Source organism: Oreochromis niloticus, unplaced genomic scaffold (assembly GCF_001858045.2).
Source record: "Oreochromis niloticus isolate F11D_XX unplaced genomic scaffold, O_niloticus_UMD_NMBU tig00001623_pilon, whole genome shotgun sequence".
In the NCBI taxonomy this organism is placed as follows: Eukaryota; Metazoa; Chordata; class Actinopteri; order Cichliformes; family Cichlidae; genus Oreochromis; species Oreochromis niloticus.
Window position 1 is genome coordinate 151443 of NW_020327428.1, and position 25463 is coordinate 176905.

The 25463-nt window shown below is 43.8% G+C and overlaps 1 protein-coding gene across 1 annotated transcript in view; it reads right to left on the reverse strand.

The window, feature by feature from the left end:
* Nucleotides 1-7515: 7515 nt before the first annotated feature.
* LOC112844793 (NACHT, LRR and PYD domains-containing protein 12-like) overlaps nt 7516-25463 on the reverse strand; it is a 56458-nt gene continuing 38510 nt past the window's right edge. The window contains exons 3-6 of the mRNA XM_025904435.1: nt 18857-19030; nt 14444-14617; nt 12498-12671; nt 7516-7553 (exon numbers count right to left, since the gene is read on the reverse strand). Of these exons, the coding sequence (XP_025760220.1) occupies nt 7547-7553; nt 12498-12671; nt 14444-14617; nt 18857-19030 (529 nt within the window). The 3' untranslated portion in view covers nt 7516-7546. The remainder of the gene's footprint in view (nt 7554-12497; nt 12672-14443; nt 14618-18856; nt 19031-25463) is intronic.

Here is a 25463-nt window from a genome sequence, read left to right on the forward strand (position 1 = left end):
CTCTCTGTAAAGCTGGGCACACACTGTGGGAGTTTTTCAGTCGCGTTATTCAGCTCGTGCTCAAACAACCGAATCGCAGGGGTTAGAAGTTCATAGGTCATGATGCAGGGTTTCACACTATATGGCCCGATGCTCTGCTGCGACCTGAGTGCTCACACTGTGTGTATACTTTTTTCTCACATGTTCATCACTCCTACTCTCATCTGGATTATTTTTTGGTCAGCAGCTCACTGCTGAGTGACATTTCAGACACTGAGATTCATCCTATAGCTGTCAGCGATCATGCTCCTGTATCTTTAACACTAATGCACAAGAATAATACTACGCCAAGTAAAAACTGGAGATTTAATACATCACTGCTTAAAGATGAAGACTTTATTAAATATTTTAAAAAAGAATGGAAAACAAAATACGCAAAACAAAACTAGAATTAAATGAGATAATTGACAAAAAAACAAAATTCTTAGTACAAAGACTACGCTTACAAAATTATGAACATAGTAATAAATCCGGTCAATTTCTAGCAAACCAGCTAAAAATAAATAAAGAAAAAACAACTATATGTGCTGTTCAAGATTCATCTGGGAACACAATATATGATCCGAAACAAATAAACAACATTTTCAGGGATTTCTATAAAAAGTTGTATTCACCACAAATAAACCCATCTAAAAAGGAAATTGATCAGTTTTTGGACAACATAACTCTTCCAAAATTATTAGACACTCAAGCAATGGCACTGGATTCGCCACTGACGCCAGGTGAACTCCAGGAAGCCCTGATAAGTATGCCCAATAATAAGGCTCCAGGTCCAGACGGCTTTCCTGCAGAATTCTACAAAGAATTCTGGACGATTCTAGCACCAGTTTTTTACAGAACGTTGTTGGAAATCAAAGAAAAGGGCAGACTTCCATCAAATATGAATTCTGCAAACATTAACCTCCTGCTAAAACTAGGCAAAGACCCTGTATATCCCTCAAGCTATCGTCCAATATCCCTTATAAATGTAGACCTCAAAATAATCTGCAAAGCTCTCTCAAAGAGACTAGAGAAAATAACCCCCCTCTTAATTCATCCTGACCAAACTGGTTTCATAAAAGGTCGGCACTCATCAACAAATACACGTAGACTACTTAATTTGATAGACTACTCATACAGTAAAAACCTTGAAACTACTATATTTTCTTTAGATGCAGAAAAAGCGTTTGACAGAGTTAACTGGAAATTTCTATTTGCAACTTTACACAAATTTGGTGTTGGATCTTCTTTCATCAACTGGTTAAAAATATTATATAATTCCGCAACAGCTTGTGTCAAAACAAATGACCAAACATCCCCCAGCTTCTGTCTCCTGAGGGGCACCAGGCAGGGATGCCCACTCTCCCCTTCACTGTTTGCAATTTTTATCGAACCACTAGCAGCAGCAATTAGACAGAATTCAGTAATTAAGGGCATAAAATGCAAGAACATGGAACATAAAATCAGCCTTTATGCGGATGATGTGTTACTTTTTCTCCAAAACTCACAAACCAATATCTCTGGGGTGACTGAATTGATAAACTCTTCTGCAAGAATATCAGATTACTCAATTAACTGGTCAAAATCTACAGTCCTTCCGATTAATTGCTCCTTCCATAATTCTTCTCCTACACCACTGCAATCGGGAAATATAAAATATTTAGGTATTAATGTTTCTCCCAAGCTTGCAGATCTAACTAAATTAAACCACATCCCACTTTTAAAGAAAGTAGAAGGTGATCTGGCTAGGTGGAAATGTCTACCCATATCACTCATGGGAAGGGTTGCCGCTATAAAAATGGTGGTCTTACCAAAAATAAATTATTTATTCTCAATGATCCCAACTAAACCACCGCAAGATTGGTTCAGATCTCTAGATTCATATATGTCCAAATTCCTTTGGAAAAATAAGCCCCCACGTATAAGCTTAAAAACATTACAAAAGACCAAGGATAAAGGAGGATTAGAACTACCTAACTTTCAGCTATACTTCTTAGCCAACAGGCTTCAGTTTATCTCAGGATGGCTAAAACATACCCTCTTAGATGAACCTTGGCTAGATGTAGAACAAGCACTTTGCAATAATCTAGAGATTTCAGATCTACCATTTATCAGCTCAAACATCCAACGACATGAATGCTTCAAAAGCGTCAACATCAGCTCTTCTCTGACAGCATGGTGGGAGTTTCTGAAGTTGACAGAGTCTTCATTAATCCCATGCAAACGTACACCTATCTGGAACAACCCTGACATATTACAAAACTGTCACGGCTCGGGGCAGCAGCCGTGTGATGTGTGGAAGGAGGACTCAAATGCAGCACTTATTCAGATGTGAGGGTGGTTTATTAAGAATACTGAACATAAAGTGGGGATGGCAAAACAGAACTAAGGATGAACTAAACTGGGAGAAACTAAACCAAGGAGCAGCAAACCTGAACATGGAGGGAGGACAGCAAGGAGAACATGCAGGGGATTCACGGAGAAATGCAGCGTACGCAGGGTGACACAGAGGATGAACACAGACGACACGACAAGGAGCACAGGCAGACACACAGTATAAATACACACACCAGGTAATTAGGGAATGGCAGACAGGAGGGGACACAGCTGGAACTAATGGATGTAACGAGACACAAACCTACAAAGTAAAACAGGAAACTCACAGACTGTTTACACAACCAACTGGGGACACGAACAGAACACAAAGGAGAGACACAGGTAGGAATGAAAGAAACACACAACTCAAACCCTAAGAACAGATACAAAATCAGAATAAACTAGAAGAATGATAATAATAAACTTAAAGCGCTGGGTCACCGACCCAGGACCATGACAAAAACAATAACATGATAAACTTACCAGATTGGAGTGGTAAAGGAATCAAATATTTAGAACATATATTGGAAGGAACAGAATGAAGTTAATTTGGAAACATATTCAGCGATGCTATAACGTGGCGCACAGCGTGACGTGAAAAAAGGCACATACCTTTGACGTTACGTGACGAACTCTGTATTCCTCGTCCACACGTAAACGCAAAAAAGGAGTTTGAAAAAAATCTCCATTCTCGGTGATTCGAAACGCCGTTTACGTGTGGACGAAACAGCTGCGTTTTCAAAAATACCCGTGTAGGTGCGGACGTAGTGTAACAGAGTTAGTAGTTTATTTTCTTACTACCTGTAATTTATTGCAGATTACTTGTATTTGCTTAATTGTTTACTAAATGTTTGAAATAAACCGCAATGGAGCAAAATATGGGTGTGTGTGGTTGGAGGATGTGTTCGTGCGTGCGTTTGCGCGCGCAAGAGGGGGCGCGAACATTTTTCTTGTAAAACAAAGGGGGGCCCAGCAAAAAAAGTTTGGGAACCACTGAATTAATTCAATACAAAATACTACATAGAGTGCACTATACAGGTCATCAGATGTTCAAGATGGGCTTTACGTCTACCAACAACTGCTCACACTGTCAAGGCAATACACCAGACAATTACATCCACGCTCTTTGGTTCTGTCCACCAGTTCAGAAGTTTTGGTGCCTTGAAGACTTATCGAAGTGTCTGAAATGTAACATTCCAACTTCCCCTTTAGTATGTTTGTTGGGCAGCTTAGATAATGTCACTACAGAAAAGAATATAGCCCATATGGTTTTCACTGCCCTATGCATTGCCAAGAAAACAGTCCTCATGAACTGGAAAAATAAAAATAATCTTAATTCTAACCAATATAGAAATTATCTATTAGATTACATTAGTCTTGATACAGCCTCTGCCACCACATCAGATCAATTGCTCTGGGCTCCTTTGATCAGCTCCATCACCTAGTGGGGGTGGGGGGTCATAGTTTGGTCCCACCTTTGCTGTTGTTATTGGTGTAGGGGTAGGGACAGGCTTGGGGCGTCGGGGGATTCCCCAGGAGCATCTGCCTTGGAAGACTCAACCCGGGGTAGCGGTCATGGCCTATTAAGGGCTCTGTTGGCTCTTAGGTGACGTTTTCCTCGTGGCTGCGTGCAGCGGGGCTAGGGGAGGGTCTGTGCTGATGGACGTGGGTTACTGGCCTGGTAGCCTGGCTGCCCTTGGGTGGGTCCGGGACGGGCGTGGGGTTCTGGCGGTGCTCCGTCTCTGGGCTGAGGCCCTGGCTGGGCCTCAGGGGCTTGGGTCCTGGTTGGTGTGTCGCCGGGGTTATGGGCGGGTGGGTGTATGGGGGCCCAGCCCTGGCGCAGGGTTCCGCCAGCTCATCGAGCCACCCTGGGGGCTCTTCAACTGGTGGGGGAGGCTGTTACATCTTGCAGGAGGTCTCCTCTCTTCAGGAACTCACTCTGCAGGAGGGGGAGATATAGGAGAGGTGGAGGAAGATCTCAGCCTGGGCGTCTATTGTCTTGTGTAGTCTGGAAGATGAGTGGATGATGGGGTGGGTGCGGTTTTCTTTGTGGTGGGGTCGGGTGGGGCTGCTGAACTGGGCCCCGGTCCAGATGGGCCTGCACCCCTTTCCTTCGTGGGTTGCAGAGTATGGGGGTGCCTACCTGGGTCAGTGGGGAGCTGGCCCCAGGGAGGGTCACTTGCCCCTCCCTTCCCTCCCCATCTCCAGCTGCCTCCCTCTTCCCGCTCCACCACAATCACCCATACATGCAGGGCCTTGGGGTAAAGGTGTATCACCAGGGTGCAGGGGAGGCATCCCCCCCTCTGTCCCCTTCTGGCTGCCTGTGCCTCAATTTTATCCCACAACTTAGACATTCATATTATTCACAGTCTCATAACACATACATATAGGACCTTGGGGGTGGGCACACTACACGGAATCCAAAAGACCATCAGGGTGTACACCTCACCCCTGGCGTCATTGCCCACCTCTCAATTTTAAATACACGTAGACATTGAGGGCTAGCAGGAGGGGCTATACGCTTACCTGCTGCTCTCTGGCAGGTAGCTCCATGCCCTCCTGGGTTTTAAATGCACCTTAGAACACACATACATCAACACCACATATGAGCGGGTGGAGGGAGGTTTGGAGTCTTCCTACACCCCCGTCCTCTGCGGCCTGCTGGAGCGGGGGGGCTAGGAGGAGGAGTTGGCCGTCCGACTGGGGTCTGGAATGTGGGGCCTCCCTGCTGCTGCGGAGTCGGGGCGGTCTGCTTCTCCCCACCGCAGGGAAAAGGGTAACACCACCTGGGTCTGCGTGCAGTTTCCCCCTCCAGGGGCAAGGGTACCTAGACCCGGTTCTTAGAGTACGCTTGGGGAGTGTGATTGTGTGTACAGTGTCTATTTATACACTGTCTCCACGTTGGGTGAGTGTTGAGTAATTGCATATGAGAGCATGAGGGTGGGAATGGATGTTTGTATCTGTGTGTGCCTATTTGTCTGTGTCTATATGTCAGGTTGGGTATCAGACGCCACCTCTCTGGGGACATCTCAGGCCCTCCAAGGTTTGGAGGCCCATCTCCCCCACCACTTCCCCTCCTAGTGCCAGACGCCCTCAGACATCGGTGCATTGGTGGTTCTTTGTGTCCAGGGATGGGCGTCCAGGTACCCACCGGCTCACTCCTGGTGGCTGCTTATCGGGGCCTGGAGCCTGGGGCTTGCTCGGGCCACTTCGGGGATGGGGTGCCCTCGGCCTCTCGGCCTGGGGCTCGGTCACTCTGGCACAGCTGGCTGCCGGCGGAGCTCACGGGCACGTCACTGCAACCCCCCTGGCTTATGCTGCGGCTGCTGAGTGACCCCTCATCTGGGGCTCTCCTCAGCTCTTTCTGGGATAGTGGCGCGGCTGCCCCTCTGTTGGTCTTCCTTGGTCTCTTGTGTTCTGAGGGCCTCTGGATGTCTGGAGTTTTGATCTCCTCCATACCTGCTTCATGCCCTGGTGGACGGGGCTGTGGCTCCCCACACCCTCTACGTCTGGGGAGCCCCCTAGGGGCGGGGCGCAGAGCCATTGCAGGGGGGGCGGTATGAAGAGGGGGGAAAAAACAAAACGCTTGGACACTGCTAGCATGGGGTGGCCGTAGAAACGCAAAGCAGGAGATGAAGCATAACTGAATATGTTTCCAAACCAACTTCATTCTAAGCCAAAGACTAGAAAATATGGTGAAGCATATCTTCCCTTTGGTTTCACCTGCACAAGTTCCAAGGTAGGTCTCTTCGGCAGAATTGGTTTTCCCTTCGTCGGGAGCACGCGCTGGGCTGTTCAAATCACGGACAAACAGTATCCCATATTCTTGATTTTTAGTTCACAAACACTTGTTGTAATGACTAACTACTCCTGACATTTTGGAGATGTTAGCTCTTTATTCAGTGAAGTTACAGTGGGATACAAATAATATCAGGCTGATCCTGCCACGATTTGTTCCCCCTGTCTAAATTAAGGACAAACAGTATCCCACAGTTGTTTGTTTTTAAACCTATTTTGCAGGCATTTTTTGAAAAATGTATTGACAGCAATGTTGAATATTATTACACAGGGGAAAAAAACAACTACACGTAAAATAATCACACCGTGACGCCTCTGCCTTTGTAAAGGGAACATTTTTCTTGTAAAACCAAAGGGGGCCTACCAAAGAAAGTTTGGGAACCACTGCTCTAGCAGATCATTACATGAAGGAACCTTTTAAATACAAGCGCGTTCATGCTCACAGGTGTACACACGGGTGCTCACACACACTAACTACACCCTTTTTGGCTCTTACCTCAAAGCACACTGTGCGCTGTCGATCTTACGTGCTGCACAATAATGTTTAATATTTAGTATTTACTGTTATATTCCCATAGATCATCGTGATGATGTTGTTTATTATATTGCTCTTTTTCTTCTGCTTGTTTTCTCTTTTTTCTTTCTCAACAGGTGATCCAGGTGATTGATATATGTATTTTTGTCTGCATATTTTGTTGGTTTTTGTTTTTTGCCTTTTATCACCGTTCCTCTTCCCCGCTGTTTTTCTTTCCATCTTTCTTTCTCCCCTTTCTTTTCCCCAGTCAAGTCTGTCCCATATTTAGCAAGTGCAAATAAAATAAAATAAACAATAAAAGGTGAATCAAATAGACCATCACGGCAAGGCTGGGATGGTCCATTTGGTAAAGTAAATCCGTTGGGCATCTTTCTTCGCCTTTAGACAATAATTCTGGCAAAAGAGCCAAATGGGACAGGTTAAAAAAAGAAAAAAAAGAAAGCCTTTCCAGGTGAGTTTGATCCAGCAGGGTCTGAAGCCAGTACCAGATAGAGACTGTGCAGAGACTGTAGAAGGACAGAGCAGCAGCAGAGCAGTCCAGATACACTGATGATCCTCTGTCAGATCCAGAGGGACACACAGGGATGATGCTGTCTGACAGTGGAGCTGTTCTCAGAGCAGTTCACTCTGCAGCACTGACAGTCATCTGCACTTCATTCCTCTGTCAGTCACTGCTGGATGAAGCTCTCCTCTCCACCTCCCAGTAACATGGCCCAGTCAGAGCGTCTCTACACACAAGCTGCTGCTGCTTCAACCTCTCTGGATCATCAGGACACAGCTCCTCCTCTCTCAGCACACACACTGTCCTCTTTACCATCATCACCACCTGCAGAGAGAAGAAGGAAGAGCAGAGGAGATAAACGAGTGTTTCAAGAGACTCTTCATCAACTGTCAGTCAGTGATGCAACACATCCAGTATAAAGAGCAGCAGTGCTGGGACTGTACTAGGACTCATTGTTGGTTCACTTTTTCTAATCTTTGGATTTTTATTGAAGTTGATGAAAATGTTTTTCACTCCTTGTTTTAGTTTCAACTTTCATCAGAATCAGAATTGCGTTTATTGGCCATGTATATGCGCAGACACATACAAGTAGATGGTGACTCTCAAGCACAGCAATGTAAATCACAACTAGGGATGTCCCGACATATATATACAACACGGAAGCAGCTTGAAGCGGAGAGCGCGAGTATGTCTGCGGTCTGGAGGTATTCTACAGTGGCTTGCAAAAGTATTCGGCCCCCTCGAACTTTTCCACATTTTGTCACATTACAGCCACAAACATGAATCAATTTTATTGGAATTCCACGTGAAAGACCAATATAAAGTAGTGTACACTTGAGAAGTGGAACGAAAATCATACATGATTCCAAACATTTTTTACAAATAAATAACTGAAAAGTGGGGTGTGCGTAATTATTCAGCCCCCTGAGTCAATACTTTGTAGAACCACCTTTTGCTGCAATTACAGCTGCCAGTCTTTTAGGGTATGTCTCTACCAGCTTTGCACATCTACAGACTGAAATTCTTGCCCATTCTTCTTTGCAAAACAGCTCCAGCTCAGTCAGATTAGATGGACAGCGTTTGTGAACAGCAGTTTTCAGATCTTGCCACAGATTCTGGATTGGATTTAGATCTGGACTTTGACTGGGCCATTCTAACACATGGATATGTTTTGTTTTAAACCATTCCATTGTTGCCCTGGCTTCATGTTTAGGGTCGTTGTCCTGCTGGAAGGTGAACCTCCGCCCCAGTCTCAAGTCTTTTGCAGACTCCAAGAGGTTTTCTTCCAAGATTGCCCTGTATTTGGCTCCATCCATCTTCCCATCAACTCTGACCAGCTTCCCTGTCCTTGCTGAAGAGAAGCGCCCCCAGAGCATGATGCTGTCACCACCATATTTGACAGTGGGGATGGTGTGTTCAGAGTGATGTGCAGTGTTAGTTTTCCCCCACACATAGCGTTTTGCATTGTGGCCAAAAAGTTCCATTTTGGTGTCATCTGACCAGAGCACCTTCTTCCACATGTTTGCTGTGTCCCCCACATGGCTTGTGGCAAACTGCAAACAGAACTTCTTATGGTTTTCTGTTAACAATGGCTTTCTTCTTGCCACTCTTCCATAAAGGCCAACTTTGTGCAGTGCACGACTAATAGTTGTCCTATGGACCGATTCCCCCACCTGAGCTGTAGATCTCTGGAGCTCGTCCAGAGTCACCATGGGCCTCTTGGCTGCATTTCTGATCAGCGCTCTCCTTGTTCGGCCTGTGAGTTTAGGTGGACGGCCTTGTCTTGGTAGGTTTACAGTTGTGCCATACTCCTTCCATTTCTGAATGATGGCTTGAACAGTGCTCCGTGGGATGTTCAAGGCTTGGGAAATCTTTTTGTAGCCTAAGCCTGCTTTAAATTTCTCAATAACTTTATCCCTGACCTGTCTGGTGTGTTCTTTGGACTTCATGGTGTTGTTGCTCCCAATATTCTCTTAGACAACCTCTGAGGCCGTCAAAGAGCAGCTGTATTTGTACTGACATTAGATTACACACAGGTGTACTCTATTTAGTCATTAGCACTCATCAGGCAATGTCTATGGGCAACTGACTGCACTCAGACCAAAGGGGGCTCAATAATTACGCACACCCCACTTTGCAGTTATTTATTTGTAAAATAATGTTTGGAATCATGTATGATTTTCGTTCCACTTCTCACGTGTACACCACTTTGTATCGGTCTTTCACGTGGAATTCCAATAAAATTGATTCATGTTTGTGGCTGTAATGTGACAAAATGTGTAAAAGTTCAAGGGGGCTGTTAGGTTCCCCTGAGGGGTCTAGGCGGTGAGGGGGATGTAACAAAAAGTATCCGGGTCAGAAAAAGGAGACAAGAAGCCAAAAAGAAAGCGGGCAGCTCACTATCTGCAAACACAGACTGGCAGCTCACTATCTGCAAACACAGACGGGCAGCTCACTAGCTGCAAACACCACAAACACTCAGCTCACTAGCTGTAACCACTCACATGGCACTCTGGCACAGAGCTCACCTTTCCCTGGGGGTCAGCTGTGTAAAAGGGAAAGGTGGCACCTCAGGTAGAAGCGATTGAAGGACACTCCCACACAGGCACCTTCAGGAGGAGGCCCTGCTGGGGCCGTAACACCCCCTCCCATAAATACAAACCCGTGGTTTGTCAAATTATTACGATAACCAAAACAATTCCATAACCGTTTCATCACCAAATTGCAGGCTTTCCACCTACCAAACCCCATAGCAACGGTTAGGCATTTCCTGCGGAAGCTGCCAACCCCATCTCAGTGGGTACACAACATTGACAGAGAGTGGCCCCAGACCCTCGAAACAGTGTCCCATGTGATAGCCAGGGCTTTGAACCATCACATGTGGAGAACCCAGCAGGCAGCTAGTGGGCCTTACTGAAACACTTTGCAGACGATTCCTCAAGTCACCGGTACAGGCATGTTTGTTAGCCAGGGTTGCGGGTCTTACTGGTGGTTTTATACACAGTCTGTCCCCCTGCAGGTCATTTTGAGGACCTGGGAAATGGTCAACCAGCGGCAGCTCAGGGTTAGTTGACCTCTTACCCCGACTACATGACACTACTGAGCAATTATGCTCCAAGTGTAGCCTTTTACTAGGCCGGGCAACTTGTCGGTTTGAGAACCCTGACTGACTTTTCTCAAAGCAGGCCCTTTTTGCTTTGAGTGTGCTTTCTGTTTGAGTTTCAGCCTCAAACAGTTAGCGACAAGGTGTCCAGGTTTGTGGCAGAAGAAACAAAGCTTCGTTCTGAGTCTCGAAACCACAACTTTTTCAGCCTCATTAGCTGGCTCCCTCCTAGCTCTCCAAGATGTATTATAGTGAGAAGGGATGTCACATTCTGCAGCATTTGTTTTATGAGTTAGGGTAAACTCATCTGCCAGTATGGCAGACTGCTGTAAAGTGGAAACCCTCTGTTCACTTAAATAACAAGCAACACACTCAGGCACTGTGTTCTTAAAGTCCTCTACCAGCACAAGCTTAAGTAACGACCCCAAGTCGTTAACCTGGCTTGCAGAGCACCACCCATCAAAAAGCTTTGCCTTGTCCCTAGCGAAGTCAAGATAGGACTGACCCTGTGCCAACTCCAAACCTCGAAAATGCTGCCTATAGGCCTCAGGTACAAGTTCATAGGCCTGGAGGACAGCACTTTTAATCTTTTCATAAGCTAGGCAGTCATCCCTAGACAGATTGGAACAAGCTTCCTGAGCCTTACCTGTGAATTTACACAGCAACATCACCCCCCACACGTCTTGAGGCCACTGCAATGCAGTTGCTATGCTTTCAAATGCAATAAAGAAGCTATGAACACTGGACTCACAGAAAACTGGAACCAGGTGGATGTTATTGCTCACAAACGAGTCTCTGGACACCTGTTCACCAACAGATGTAGGTAGGCCCAGTGCTCGTCAGCTCCAGCTGATTCAACTGGAACACCATTTCAGCCTGAAGAAAACCACCACACACCTGTGCCAGTGCTCTCACAGGCTAGCCAACAATTAATGGTAACCAAACAACTTACTCTTCTTGACCAACTTACCTTTTTCTGCACACACATTAACAAATACAACTTACCCAGTTCCTAAGCACACCAAACTATACCTACCTATCTTCTGGAGCGTGCTGGGCTCGAGGTAACTTTAAAGGCAAAACTTCAGCAACTGGAGCACTGAATTGCCTACCCCCAACAGGGAACTAATCCCCACCCAGGATTACTCCAAAAATAAGAAAGGCAAAATAATAAAAGAGTGCCCGAAGGAAGAACTTCGGAAGGAAGAGCTCAGCTGGACACTCACCTAACTTAACTGGGAAGTTGCGGTTCTCAAAAGGTGACAAAGCAAGATAATCAAAACCAAATCCAACTTGAAACTCCCTTTTAAAATATCCCGGACGAGCCCCCACTTGTTACGTTCCCCTGAGGGGTCTAGGCGGTGAGGGGGGATGTAACAAAAAGTATCCGGGTCAGAAAAAGGAGACAAGAAGGCATAAGGGTTAAATTGAAAAGTTTTATTAAAGTAGCTCAACTAAAAGAGACTGAGAAGCCGCTATATCCATTTAAGAAAACAAACAAAACTCAGGCGTTGGTCAATAAAGTAAAACGTAAGCCAAAAAGAAAGAGAGCAGCTCACTAGCTGCAAACACAGACACGCAGCTCACTAGCTGCAAACACAGACACGCAGCTCACTAGATGTAACCACTCACATGGCACTCTGGCACAGAGCTCACCTTTCCCTGGGATTAAATACTTTTAATTACTGACGAGAGTCAGCTGTGTAAAAGGGAAAGGTGGCACCTCAGGCAGAAGCGATTGAAGGACACACAGGCACCTTCAGGAGGAGGCCCTGCTAGGGCCGTAACAGGGGCCAAATACTTTGGCAAGCCACTGTACAATTGATGACAGCAACATTGCCATTGCAAACTGTGAGATATGTAAACTTGGGATTGCAAGAGTTAGCAGTGCAGTTCCTAAAAGCAAATTACTGGCTTTGCAAACACTGTGGCACTTTCAGCCACAGCAGGAGTCGAACCCGGAAGTATCCCTCCACAGCCGGTTTTCATACTGACCTCAAACCAGCTGACGTGGGTTATGTGACAGTGCGTAGTTGATATGGGTTACAACAGCTTCACTGAGAAGCTGCAGCTTTACAGGAAACACGGGATCTTTGTTTCATACTGACTGTGTTTGGTACAATACTGCTGACAGCACCACCCACTCACTCCAACACTCTACTGACCCCACAGTCTCCAGTCTGCAGTCTGGACTCTCCTTAAGATCAGACAGCTGCTTCACATCTGAATCCTGCAGCTTGTTTCCTCTCAGCTCCAGATCTCTCAGATGGGAGGGGTTGGACTTCAGTGCTGCTGCCAGATAATCACAGCTGATCTTTGACAAACCACAGCTGGTCAATCTGTATAAAGAATGAAAGATGTAAGTTTATTAGACAAAGTGTGAGCTTGAAATCATTCAGTGTTCCATCATCTGTTCAGAGCTGAAGAAGGTTCAGAATGTAGAAGTTTAGAAAATGGAAAATCCAAACAGCTGAAGCCAACATGAAGCAACTTCAAAAAGAAAAATCTGCAGAGAACTATATGCCCCGATGCAGCCGGTTTGATTTTGGAGATTTGAATCTCTGGTCTGTGACTAAGTCCTTGAATCATTTCTTCCAGTTGGTCCAACAAGACAGACTAAGTATTGGACATGTGTTGTGGCTCCATTAGGGGAGCTTCTAAATGTGATGTAATGGCCCCTCTGGGTCTGTCAGGTCACAGGACTGAAGAGAGCTCAAACTGGGCACAGTTGTTCCAGTCTGGACCAAAGACTCTATACTGGAACTGAGGGACTGCTTTGACTGCACCCACTGGGACTTTTTAAAGGCTCGTGTTCTCACTTAGATCATCGATTTCTACTTACATTTCTTTCTGGGAAAAATGGGGATTACTTTGAAAACAGGAAGTATTTTCCCCAATAAGCAGCCCTGGGTTAGTAAATCACTCCAACATGTTCTCAGTCAGAAGAAGCTGTCTGTTTTTGACGGAGAGAAGAAAATGATTGAGGCACATAAACTTGTTGAAAGAGAGATAAAGCAGCTAAAATCAGGTGTAAAAGTAAAGCAGAGGATGAGCTGAATAAAGGACACTCAAGGCTGGCTTGGAAAGGAATGAAGTCCATGGTGGGGATGCAGAACAAGGACAAAGATGAATGTGATGCTGAATCAGCAGAAGACTTGGACTCATTGGATTCCAGCTTTGATATCATTGATTTCAATGAAGAGCTTTGTGATTGTAGCAAAGGGCTGGTAAGCTCTGAGAGTCACACTGATGAGGTGTTTGTGTGTAAATCTCTTAGTGGTATCAAAGAGAGAAAAAGCCCTGGTCCTGATGCTTTGGGAGGTAAATGATTGAAGTGTGCTGACTGACTGAATCTTCACAGTTGCTTTATGAAACTCATTCTAACCCTGAATGTCAGAGTGTTCCTCCTTTTCTTTTTCCATCATTCATGCTGGAAGTGGAGGAGATTTGGATGTTGGACTGTGTTTTAGATGATGTGTGTATGTTTGTGTTGGACTGCTTTCTGCAGACGGCCAGTTTGGTTTGTATTTCAGTGTCAGACAGAGTTTAAGGTGGAATGAAGAGTTTTAGAGTTTCACAGTGAATTATCCAGTGGAGGATTTTTCTTCTTCGTTGAAGGTTTGAAATGTGAACACTGGACAATGGACCAGAGAAGAAGAAAAACAGACTTTACTGGTAAATGGCCTGCATTTGTATAGCGCTTTACTCAGTCCCTAAGGACCCCAAAGCGCTTTACACTACATTCAGTCATTCATTCACACACTGGCAATGGCAAGCTACATTGTAGCCACAGCTACAATGGGGCGCACTGACAGAGGCAAGGCTGCCGGACACTGGCGTCACCGGGCCCTCTGACCACCACCAGTAGGCAAACATGGGGTTAGTATCTTGCCCAAGGATATTCGGCATGCAGCCAGGAGGCAGCCTGGGACCGACCCACCGACCTTCTGATTAGTGGCTGACCTACTCTGCCACCTGAGCTACAGCCACCCCACTACCATGAAGATCCTCAGTGTGGATCAGTATAATATCAGCCTTATGTCTGCAGTTTATTGTCAGCACAACTTTCACATCATATTCATCTCAGCACAATGAAAACATGCTGACTGACCTCAGAGTTTCAAGTACACATACTGGACTCTCCAGAAAACCACACAACTGCTTCACTCCAGAACCCTGCAGCTTGTTCCAGCACAGGTCCAGCTGTCTCAGATGGGAGGGGTTGGACTTCAGAGCTGCTGCTAGATAATCACAGCTGATCTCTGACAAACCACAGATACTCAATCTGTATAAAGAATGAAAGTTGTAAGTTTTTTTAGACAAAGTGCTTGAAATCATTCAGTGTTTCATAATCTGATCAGTACTTTATTGGAAATTCAAATGGGATTCAAATGGTCAGACAAAAGAAGGTTATGAGGAAATATGATAAAATGTTGTGTATTAGCAGGAAGTTATTTAATCATTTTCCTCATAAACCAAACAAAATGATTAACAAACTTGTTTTTACAAACTCAGTGTTGGACTTTGATCAGCAGGATAACCCTGATGTTTGAAGTCAGCCATATTTGGATATTTCCCACAATAATCAAACCAAGTGGTTATGAAGAAACGCCATCATGTTCCAGGGTTCCTCTGGGATCATTTGAACTTGTAGAACTGCAGCATTTTCTAATGATTAGAGTCAAAAGTCAGAATATGATCCACTCACTTCTACATCAATACATCTTTAAACATGGTTGTGATCAAACTGCATCAGATTATTGTTGATCATCACAAATCCTCAGGCTCAGCTCCACAATGATTTCCAGTTTCTTTGCTGTAAATGCAACATGTACAGCAGGTCCTGAGAAACATTAGCAACATGACAGCTGAGTCTCAACATGACAGCGCTCTGCACTGTTGGTGGATTTGTATTCAGGGTGTTTGAGCCTCTCCACTTTATACTGAAATGTTTCTTCAATCAAATCTCCAAGGAAGAGTTTATAATCAGGGACGTTGGATTCAGCTCCACCTTTGAACTTGTAGCAGTGAGTTTTATTCCCACTGATCCAGAATGTTCCTCTGTTCACAGCATCACATTTATTTTAGTGAGAGGGATTTTCAGCAGGTGCTGAGCTCAGAGGCTCCTAAACCAGCGTTTATGGGACTTTTCTGCATTAAACATCTTTGTGGATCTGGATTACAAACTGAGGTTAAAGGTCGATGATGTCATCCAGACACCGTTTCTAATAGCTAGCTGGCAGCCGTCAGGGCCTGGAGATTCATCACTGTTTAGCTGATGATGCCAACCATCTCTCCTGGTTGGAGCTCAAAGGGATCGCCAATTGGCCCCACCAATCAGAGGAGGCGTGGCAGTAATTTAGTGTGGTGCATTAAAGGCTCCATCAGAGAGCTGCACACTCATGTTCAGCAGTCTGCCCTGAGATGGTGATGCCATCAGCTCCTTAGTAGTAATAAGGAGGAACTTTTGCCACCTTTTTGCATGTCTCTCACCAAACAGTATTACAGACATATGCCTTCTTAAACCAATTCGTTGTTTCACCGCTGCCAGTACAACCCTCTAATGGCTTTTTAAAATTTACATCTAGTCAGAAAAATTGTTACAATTTGGGTTTTAAGTATGGTAAGTTTTCTGGTTCTAACGATGTTTCACCAGTCATTTTATTTAAAAAAAAAAAAAAACAAAAAACGGCTCTAATCGAGCTTTCTTCTGTATGAGAAAATCCATGTTTCATGACTGTTCATAAGAGTTTAGATTAATCAGACCTCATTTTACGGATCTACAGGGTTTCTCATCACTAGGCGATTCAGGCGTGCACCTGTCCCGATAACAGCTCGCTCATGTGAGTTCTGGGTTCACTTGAGTTCACATGGTTTATCCATTGATTTTAATTTAATCAAATGCCTAGTTGTTTTAATTAAACTACTTTTTATGGTTTGTGGGGATGTCTTGGCATCCAGTTATGCAGCCATATGCGTTCTTAAAGCAATTCTTTGTCTTGTGTGAATGAGCAGAACCGTTCTATTTCTCTGTTGCCACGACAACCCTTGACAAAGCCTGAAATCACACACCAGCTTTTTGTATTTACATCTAGTTAGAAAATTGTTACAAATTGTGTCTTAATTGTGTTAGTTTTCTGGTTCTGACAATGTCTCACCATGCAGTTAGGCAGTCATTTAATTTTTTTTTTAAAAAAGGGCGAAAATCGGGATTTCTTCTGCATGGGAAAATTCATCACCGTTCATAAGAGTTTCATTTAATCAGACCTCATTTTACGGACCTACGTGGCTTCTCATCACTAGGCGATTCAAATTAGGGATGCACCGATCCCGATACTGGTATCGGGTATCGGGGCCGATACTGTAAAATGTGTGCGTACTCGTACTCGTAAAAGTCAACCGATACCATGAACCGATACTAATGTAGCCCGGATGGGAATTTGGGAGTAGATACTCATAATTCCCATGGACTTGAACGCCACATAAGGTGTTCACAGTTCACAGAAGAGAACGGCATGGAGAGATGCACGAGGTTAGCTGAACCAAAGTGAGAGACTCGGCTAGTTTTACTGAGGTTAACTAGCACAAAAGAGTGTGTGACTAGAAAGCTAACCGTGTGAGAGCTTCGCAACAGAGTGTGGGTGAAGTGACTTTTTGTTTCAACGGTCGCACCACCGTGGAAAACTGTGTTTCCAGCCATGACCGCCGAGGCTAAAGGCTAGCCCGGACTGCTTGGTTGCGCCACGGAGGCAGGACTGTCGGAGAGCTGGACAGTGACTGGCTAACGCGCTGTAGCAGAGACAGCATCGGGTCCGCAGGGAGTGGATTTAGTGTGGGACTAGTGAACGGCGACCTACCGAGCAACGGAACTGTAAGTCAGACTTTTGTGCTCTTACTGGGGAGAAGAGGATTTTTCTCCATCGTCCGGCGTGAGCAGCAAACAGGCCTGCAACAAGTGTGAATGTGAGTGTGTGTGGGGCCCATGTGTGAATATTGTATGTTTAGTGGATTTATATAACGTGTTTTGGAGTGTATATTAGTGAGTCACTTACCAAAAGGTGATAACATAAGTTGGGTTGTTTAATATAATTTGAAAGGGAATTATTTCATTTATACAGTGTATTTCATTTGGTTAAGGAATTGGAATATCATTTGAGTTTAAAAAAGGGATGTGTTGTACAGTATTTGTCTCTGCCCTTACGTTCAGTAAACGTTTCGTTTGTGTTAAAGAGTTGTCTGGGGTCGTTTCTTTACTACTGGTTAAGTTTAACTTGTGTGTGGTAGAAGTATCGGTTTTTGTACTCGGTATCGGCAAGTACTCCGATCCAAGTATCGGTATCGGATCGGTTTGAAAAAATTGGTATCGTTGCATCCCTAATTCAAATATCTGAATTTAAGTATCATGGCAAATAAGAAAACCAGCTGAAGGTAGTAGACAGTGATCACACAATTACCCGGAGACACACTGAACCATCTGCTGAAGTTTGATCTGCTGAAGTAGAATAGGGTGACCATATTTTGATTTCCAAAAAAGAGGACACTTGGCCCAGTCATGAATAACTTTAATAATATTCTTTGCTTAAAGAAAATGTAACACATTTTAACTATGCCTTCTCTGTGCAGTTAATGAATGGTGAAATAAAAAATGTCACATACTTTATCAAAAGCCTTCAAATGCAGAAAAAGAGGACAGTTGGTCACCCTAATGTAGAACAAACTGGGATCCAATGATAACTTTTTTTTAATTTATGATAACTTTAAGAGCAGTGGTGGCTGCTGCCTCATCACACTGAGGAGGACAGAAGGAAAACCCACTCACACACAGATGTCACATTATTTGGCTCTTTATCTCCAGTTTCTAATGATTCACACAAACTTCAGCAGAGACACAAACACTGACTGTGGCACAGTGGTGCAGTTGTTAGCACTGTGGCCTCACAGCAGGGGGTCCTGGGTTTGAATCCAGCTGACTCACGCTCCAAGTCATTTCCTCATTCCTAAAGTCAAAGCTCAGAGGAGAGAATTCATCTGCAGACGTTTACATTTAGACAAAACCTGGAATCCCAGTTTAACATTAGTGAGCATTACCCAGCATGCCGTGAAGCAGTGCCAGTTTGTAAATGTGCAAAAATTCCTGCTCCAAACTGTTTCTGTTTCACGGATTGCTGCGTGCCATGACCTTTGACCTGCTAAAGAGAGTCAGCTGTGGATTATTCATTGTTGTGTCTGATACTTAGAACTGTGAGGAAGAACCCTACACAGTTAATCAGGGTGCCCTCTCTCTGAATTAGAAAAGGCCGGCAGGCTGTGTGTGGGCCGCGGGCCATACGTTGAGTGTCATGGTTTGAAATGTGAACATTGTTCTGCTACAGTCAATGGACTAAACCAGAGAAGAAGAAAACAGACTTTACTACGAAGATCCTCAGTGTGGATCAGTATAATATCAGCCTGATGTCTGCAGTTTAGTGTCAGCACAACTTTCACATCATATTCACCTCAGCACAATGAAAACATGCTGACTGACCTCAGAGTTTCAAGTCCACATCCTGGACTCTCCAGAAAACCACACAGCTGCTTCACTCCTGAATCCTGCAGCTTGTTCTCACTCAGGTCCAGCTCTCTTAGATGGGAGGGGTTGGACTTTCGTGCTGCTGCTAGATAATCACAGCTGATCTCTGACAAACCACAGCTTCTCAATCTGTATAAAGAATGAAAGTTGTAAGTTTTTTTAGACAAAGTGCTTGAAATCATTCAGTGTTTCATAATCTGATCAGTACTTTATTGGAAATTCAAATGGGATTCAAATGGTCAGACAAAAGAAGGTTGTGAGGAAATATGATAAAATGTTGTGTATTAGCAGGAAGTTATTTAATCATTTTCCTCATAAACCAAACAAAATGATTAACAAACTTGTTTTTACAAACTCAGTGTTGGACTTTGATCAGCAGGATAACCCTGATGTTTGAAGTCAGCCATATTTGGATATTTCCCACAATAATCAAACCAAGTGGTTATGAAGAAACTCAATCATATTATTGTTCAGCATGTTCCAGGGTTCCTCTGGGATCATTGGAACTTGTAGAACTGCAGCATTTTCTAATGATTAGAGTCAAAAGTCAGAATATGATCCACTCACTTCTACATCAATACATCTTTAAACATGGTTGTGATCAAACTGCATCAGATTGTTGTTGACCATCACAAATCCTCCATTTCCATTTTTTTTTTTACTGTAAATGCAACATGTACAGCAGGTCCTGAGAAAAATTAGCAGCATGACAGCTGAGTCTCAGCTTCTTCTTCTCATTCTTCATCATTAATCACACTTTGTTTTCATTCATGTCCTCATCACATTTACGTTTGAACACTATTACTGTTCACTCACAGATTCACTCAAAAACATGATCAGGATTCATACAGATGTGAGGAGCACACGTCTGTTAGCTGTTCTTTCTTTCATGGTTAAGCTTGTACACTGATCTACAGTTTACACTGATCAGAAGGACTAAAGCTTTCAAATGTCCAGGGAAGAGGACTGTTGATCTTCAGTCTGATGGTCTTCCTCCTCCTGAGGTCACCAACAGTATTTTAGACAGCGTCACTGATGATCATCTTCTGCTCAGTAAAACTTTGGTTACCACATTTGAGTGTTAATGATGCTCATCACTAACCAGAGCAGACGTCTGTGACTGTCCAACACTGTCTCCTTAAAAAGAGCACACGTCACAGATGTTACACTGGATAAAACGTTGCAGCGTTTCCTGTCTTGTTGGAGTTGTTCTACAGAAGCCTAGCAGCACATGTTTCATCCTCATCAGTCACTGGACGTGTTTTTTTTTTTATTTCTGTGTTTTGCAGTTTACAATACTAGGTGCAGGTACTAGTTAATACAATTTGCAATCTTCGGCTGATATGGTCCACTCCGCACCAAACTGCACCAAAAAACACACCCTACTTCCAGCAGCAATAAAGTACTTTTCTGGAGCTGAAATATATGCATCTCACCGTTATTTGAGACCCTGTACCTCACAGATATACAGTCCAGTTCAAAGGTCAAAGGTCAAACAGTTCAAAGGTCAAACAGCCGAAGTGTACCAGCTAAACCTGTAAGATGAGCTAAACCACTGATCACTACACTGAGATACTGACACTAAAAGTACTGGAAGCCCATTATAATAGTATTACGATTACAATAGTTGTACAATGTACAAACTGTATTCAGCATAATCTGAGATGGACAGATCAAAAACATTTCAGGGCACATCCTTCCAAAGATGTGCTCAACCTTGAGGACCAAATTGTTACATTCAGGACATGTTATGTTTGATGCATTGGTAAGAGGTTAATGGACAGGTCAGTGAAGATCTTATATGGTAGATTCTTCTTAGTACAGAGAATATTTTGATGTCCATTTTTCACTGTTACATCTAAAAAGTTGTGCCCTCTCTGTGCCTCAATGATCCGTCAAAGTCAGAAAACTCAGTTGACTATCTTTTTTTTATCACTTTTTCCTGTTTACCCAAGACCAAGTATGTTAAAATTATTTTGATGAGCAGCAGTTCAAGAAATGACTCATTTGTGACATAATTGTACAGTTCAGCGCGGAGCGACCCACACCCCAGCATTTAACCTGATGAGTAATTAGACGTGCAAGGGGAAGCCAGGGCGACATCAACCCCCACCCGAGATTGGGTACCAAGCCCCAAGTGCGATTGAAGAAGGATCGTTGAGTGCGAGAGGAATTGACCTGAAAGATAGAAAACTGGATCCCTGTAATAATGGATTGGATTTGATTTTATATAGCGCTTTACAATGCCACTATTCACTCACACACATTCACAGCCACAGCTGCCCTGGGACAGACAGAAGCGAGGCTGCCACATCGCGCCATCGGCCTCTCTGGCCAACACCAGTAGGCGGTAGGGTAAAGTGTCTTGCCCAAGGACACAACGACCAGGACAGATCGAACCGGCGACCTTCCGGTTACAGATGTATTTTCCTACCCCCTGAGCCACGGTCGCCTCCAACTAAACTGTAGCCGGTTACCAAGACTACGTGAAGTACCCTCAGAAGATCTACTAGATGATGTGAATGCAGCACTACGGACGATACCTACCGCCACCATTACCGAGACTAACAAGCTGATCTATACTACGGCAGCAGTGATCAGTGAGATGCTTGGCTACAAGCTGAACAGCCACAAGGAGCAGTACCCTCCATGGAGAAGGAGGCTAGAGGGCAAGATGAAAGTAGCATGGGGGGAGGTTAGCCAACTATTGGAGTTGCAGAAAGGTGCGAGAAAGAAGGTGCATAACAAATACAGCAAGCTGTCCATACCTGAGGCCTTGGAAACTGCAAAGCAAAGACTCACAGCCTTGGCCGCTTGAGGACGTACACCAGAGATATAGAAGGCAGGAGAATAAACCAGCCATTCTACACAGAACCAGCCAAGTTGTACTCTCAGTGGCAAGGGAACAATACGAGAATGGCACCACCAAGGCTGGAGACGGAGCAATACTGGAGCGAAGTATGGGAGAAGGACGCAACCCATAACGGCAATGCTCATTGGATAGTGGATCTGAGGGCAGACCATAGCAACCTCCCAATGACAGCCACGAGAAGCCGCCGGGTAAAGATATCGTTTTTTATCGGATTCCGACGTGGAAGAAAAATTGTTCAAGCCATGTTACCGAAGTAACCAAGAGCCGACAGATGGCCTGGATTGCAGTCGTTCGAAGATCAAATATAAAGTCACAAAACACTCCAGCTCACATGTTAGTCTGCTCCAAGCATTTCCACAAAGGTAAGTCTTCTGTTGTAGTTATTACGTAATTTATCATAACATAATTGTTGATGTAGGTTACAAATAAGTCTTATATAGATTTGAATTGAATTTGTTGCGCTATGCTGCTTTGTTTGATTTGGCTTCCTGGGCTAATATTTGTTGTGTTTTGTAGGAAAACCAGCCAACAAATGCAGGAATGCGATCCAGACTGGGCACCCTCTATCAACCTGGGTCATACCGAGTTTAAAGCTGCTACCACAGCGAGATTTGATTGGTTAAGAGAGAAAGAGCGATATCAAAACAGCCACGAAAAGTCCCACATATATGTGCCCAAGTGTTGTAATGAAGCATTCAAGTGATGAATAACTGTTTTCCAATATGTTGTTTTGCAATGGGTTTTTAGTTTAGTTTTTTTTTTTTTTGCATTGTTGATTTGTTTTTCACGGAAGCAGCTAATAAAGCATAATGGAATAAAATTTATCCTCTTTCTTGTAATTCTATATTATTGTGATTCTATAATAGAATGAAACAGTGCCAGTTATAAACAAAGACAATAAATTGAATGAATTACAAAACACTTATTGTATTTCTATTAGATCTGAAAATGTTGTGTAATGCTACAACCAAAAAAGACAAGTAGATTGCGTTGACCTGTACAGGAGATAAAGGAAAAAAATGTAACAACAGCTGTGAAATGGAATAGTCCAAATCACCAAAGTAAACTGGACCTGGGCTTGTTGCAGTGAACTGAAGTTACTAAACATTTTGTGAGTGTATGCAGTCACACTTAGGACCATATAATAATAAATATGTTCTTGATGAAAGTTGGGCTGCACGCTAACGTCCTTACTCCACTCTGTATGCTCATATGGGTCTGACCCTTTGACTCCTTTGATTTTTTCCTTGTACTTTTTTTTGCCTTTTAGTCAAGTCTGTCTTTGTACGGACCTGCCGTGTTCACTGTCGTTTTGTACATAACTGTTTTTGGGGCAAATAAAATGCAAGTAGGGTTTAAAACCGCAGAATTAATGATTACTGGTGCTGGAAATGCTAGCGCTTGATGCAGTGTTTTGATTTTGTTGCCACTCGTAGCCACAATGCAATGCGTGAAAGTCACGTGGTCTGTCAAGCTCTATACCCTCTGGTCTCCTCCCCTACAGAAAACACCACCCACAATGGAAAACTACTGGTACAGTGATCCCCATCTCCTTTTAAGGCAATGTCCCTCTGCCATTTTTCTGCCCCTCACCCTCAGTAACTCCTACCCTAGATCACTTAAATTACACAATTGAAAGCATATGTGTATTGTTTGTGTATTTATACACAAGCACTCATATGTATTCAAATAATTAAAAGAAAAATGTTCATTTACCTGTTACTACCACACACCAAATCAGGTTGTTGGTAGTTCCTGGCTTGTGTAGCCACTAGGTAACAAAAGCTCAACACTGCCCCTAGTATCCTGGAGCACTTCTCTTGAGTTTTGCACGTGTTTTGGAGTCTGTACGTGCTTCAGGGTTTGTACATGCTTCGAAGTTTTTACGTGTTTTGGAGTTTGTACGTGATTGGTCTTTAGGGGCCACCGTAAATATACATTTATTTATTCACTCCACTCCACTACATGTAATAAATAAATCATATAATACAAAAACCAACTATTTACATTTCAACTTTTAACTATTTACATTTTCAGCTTTTTCCTTTTACACAAATTTAAAGTAAAACAACACAAAACACTGCAAATCACAACACAATAAATATAAATTAAAATATGAAAACAAAAAGAAGATGCACATTCTCTGTCATATGGGCCTGCATGAATAAACTTTCTGAATCCTTTATCATCTGCAACTGAAAATAGTTGTGGATGATTACTATACCTTTCTAATGTGACGTTGTTGTCCCTGGCTCTCTTTCTCTCTCTTTCCCTCCCGCTCTGTTCCTGTGCTGCTGCGAGTGTAACTACCGCCCCTCCCCCTTCTTCCCAGCGCAAAGCACAAGGCTCACGTGCGGAGTGAAGCGGAAGTACGATTCAATGCAGAGAGGTCTATTAACACATAGTGAGTGAGAAAGGTGACTAGAAAGGAAAAACTCAATTCATCATGGGAATTCCCCGGCAGACAACGTCAATTGCAGCATAACTAAGGGAGGATTCAGGGTAGGGCTGTTCAATATAACGATGTATGACAATGACGATATAAAAACGTGTATCGTTTCATTTTATGCTATAGTTTGCTTCGTGGTGTCGCAAAATAAACTGTTTATGGCAATATTTTTTCATCATTTTGATGGTCACTGTTAGGGATGCACCGATCCCGATACTGGTATCGGGTATCGGGGCCGATACTGTAAAATGTGTGCGTACTCGTACTCGTAAAAGTCAACCGATACCATGAACCGATACTAATGTAGCCCGGATGGGAATTTGGGAGTAGATACTCATAATTCCCATGGACTTGAACGCCACATAAGGTGTTCACAGTTCACAGAAGAGAACGGCATGGAGAGATGCACGAGGTTAGCTGAACCAAAGTGAGAGACTCGGCTAGTTTTACTGAGGTTAACTAGCACAAAAGAGTGTGTGACTAGAAAGCTAACCGTGTGAGAGCTTCGCAACAGAGTGTGGGTGAAGTGACTTTTTGTTTCAACGGTCGCACCACCGTGGAAAACTGTGTTTCCAGCCATGACCGCCGAGGCTAAAGGCTAGCCCGGACTGCTTGGTTGCGCCACGGAGGCAGGACTGTCGGAGAGCTGGACAGTGACTGGCTAACGCGCTGTAGCAGAGACAGCATCGGGTCCGCAGGGAGTGGATTTAGTGTGGGACTAGTGAACGGCGACCTACCGAGCAACGGAACTGTAAGTCAGACTTTTGTGCTCTTACTGGGGAGAAGAGGATTTTTCTCCATCGTCCGGCGTGAGCAGCAAACAGGCCTGCAACAAGTGTGAATGTGAGTGTGTGTGGGGCCCATGTGTGAATATTGTATGTTTAGTGGATTTATATAACGTGTTTTGGAGTGTATATTAGTGAGTCACTTACCAAAAGGTGATAACATAAGTTGGGTTGTTTAATATAATTTGAAAGGGAATTATTTCATTTATACAGTGTATTTCATTTGGTTAAGGAATTGGAATATCATTTGAGTTTAAAAAAGGGATGTGTTGTACAGTATTTGTCTCTGCCCTTACGTTCAGTAAACGTTTCGTTTGTGTTAAAGAGTTGTCTGGGGTCGTTTCTTTACTACTGGTTAAGTTTAACTTGTGTGTGGTAGAAGTATCGGTTTTTGTACTCGGTATCGGCAAGTACTCGATCCAAGTATCGGTATCGGATCGGTTTGAAAAAATTGGT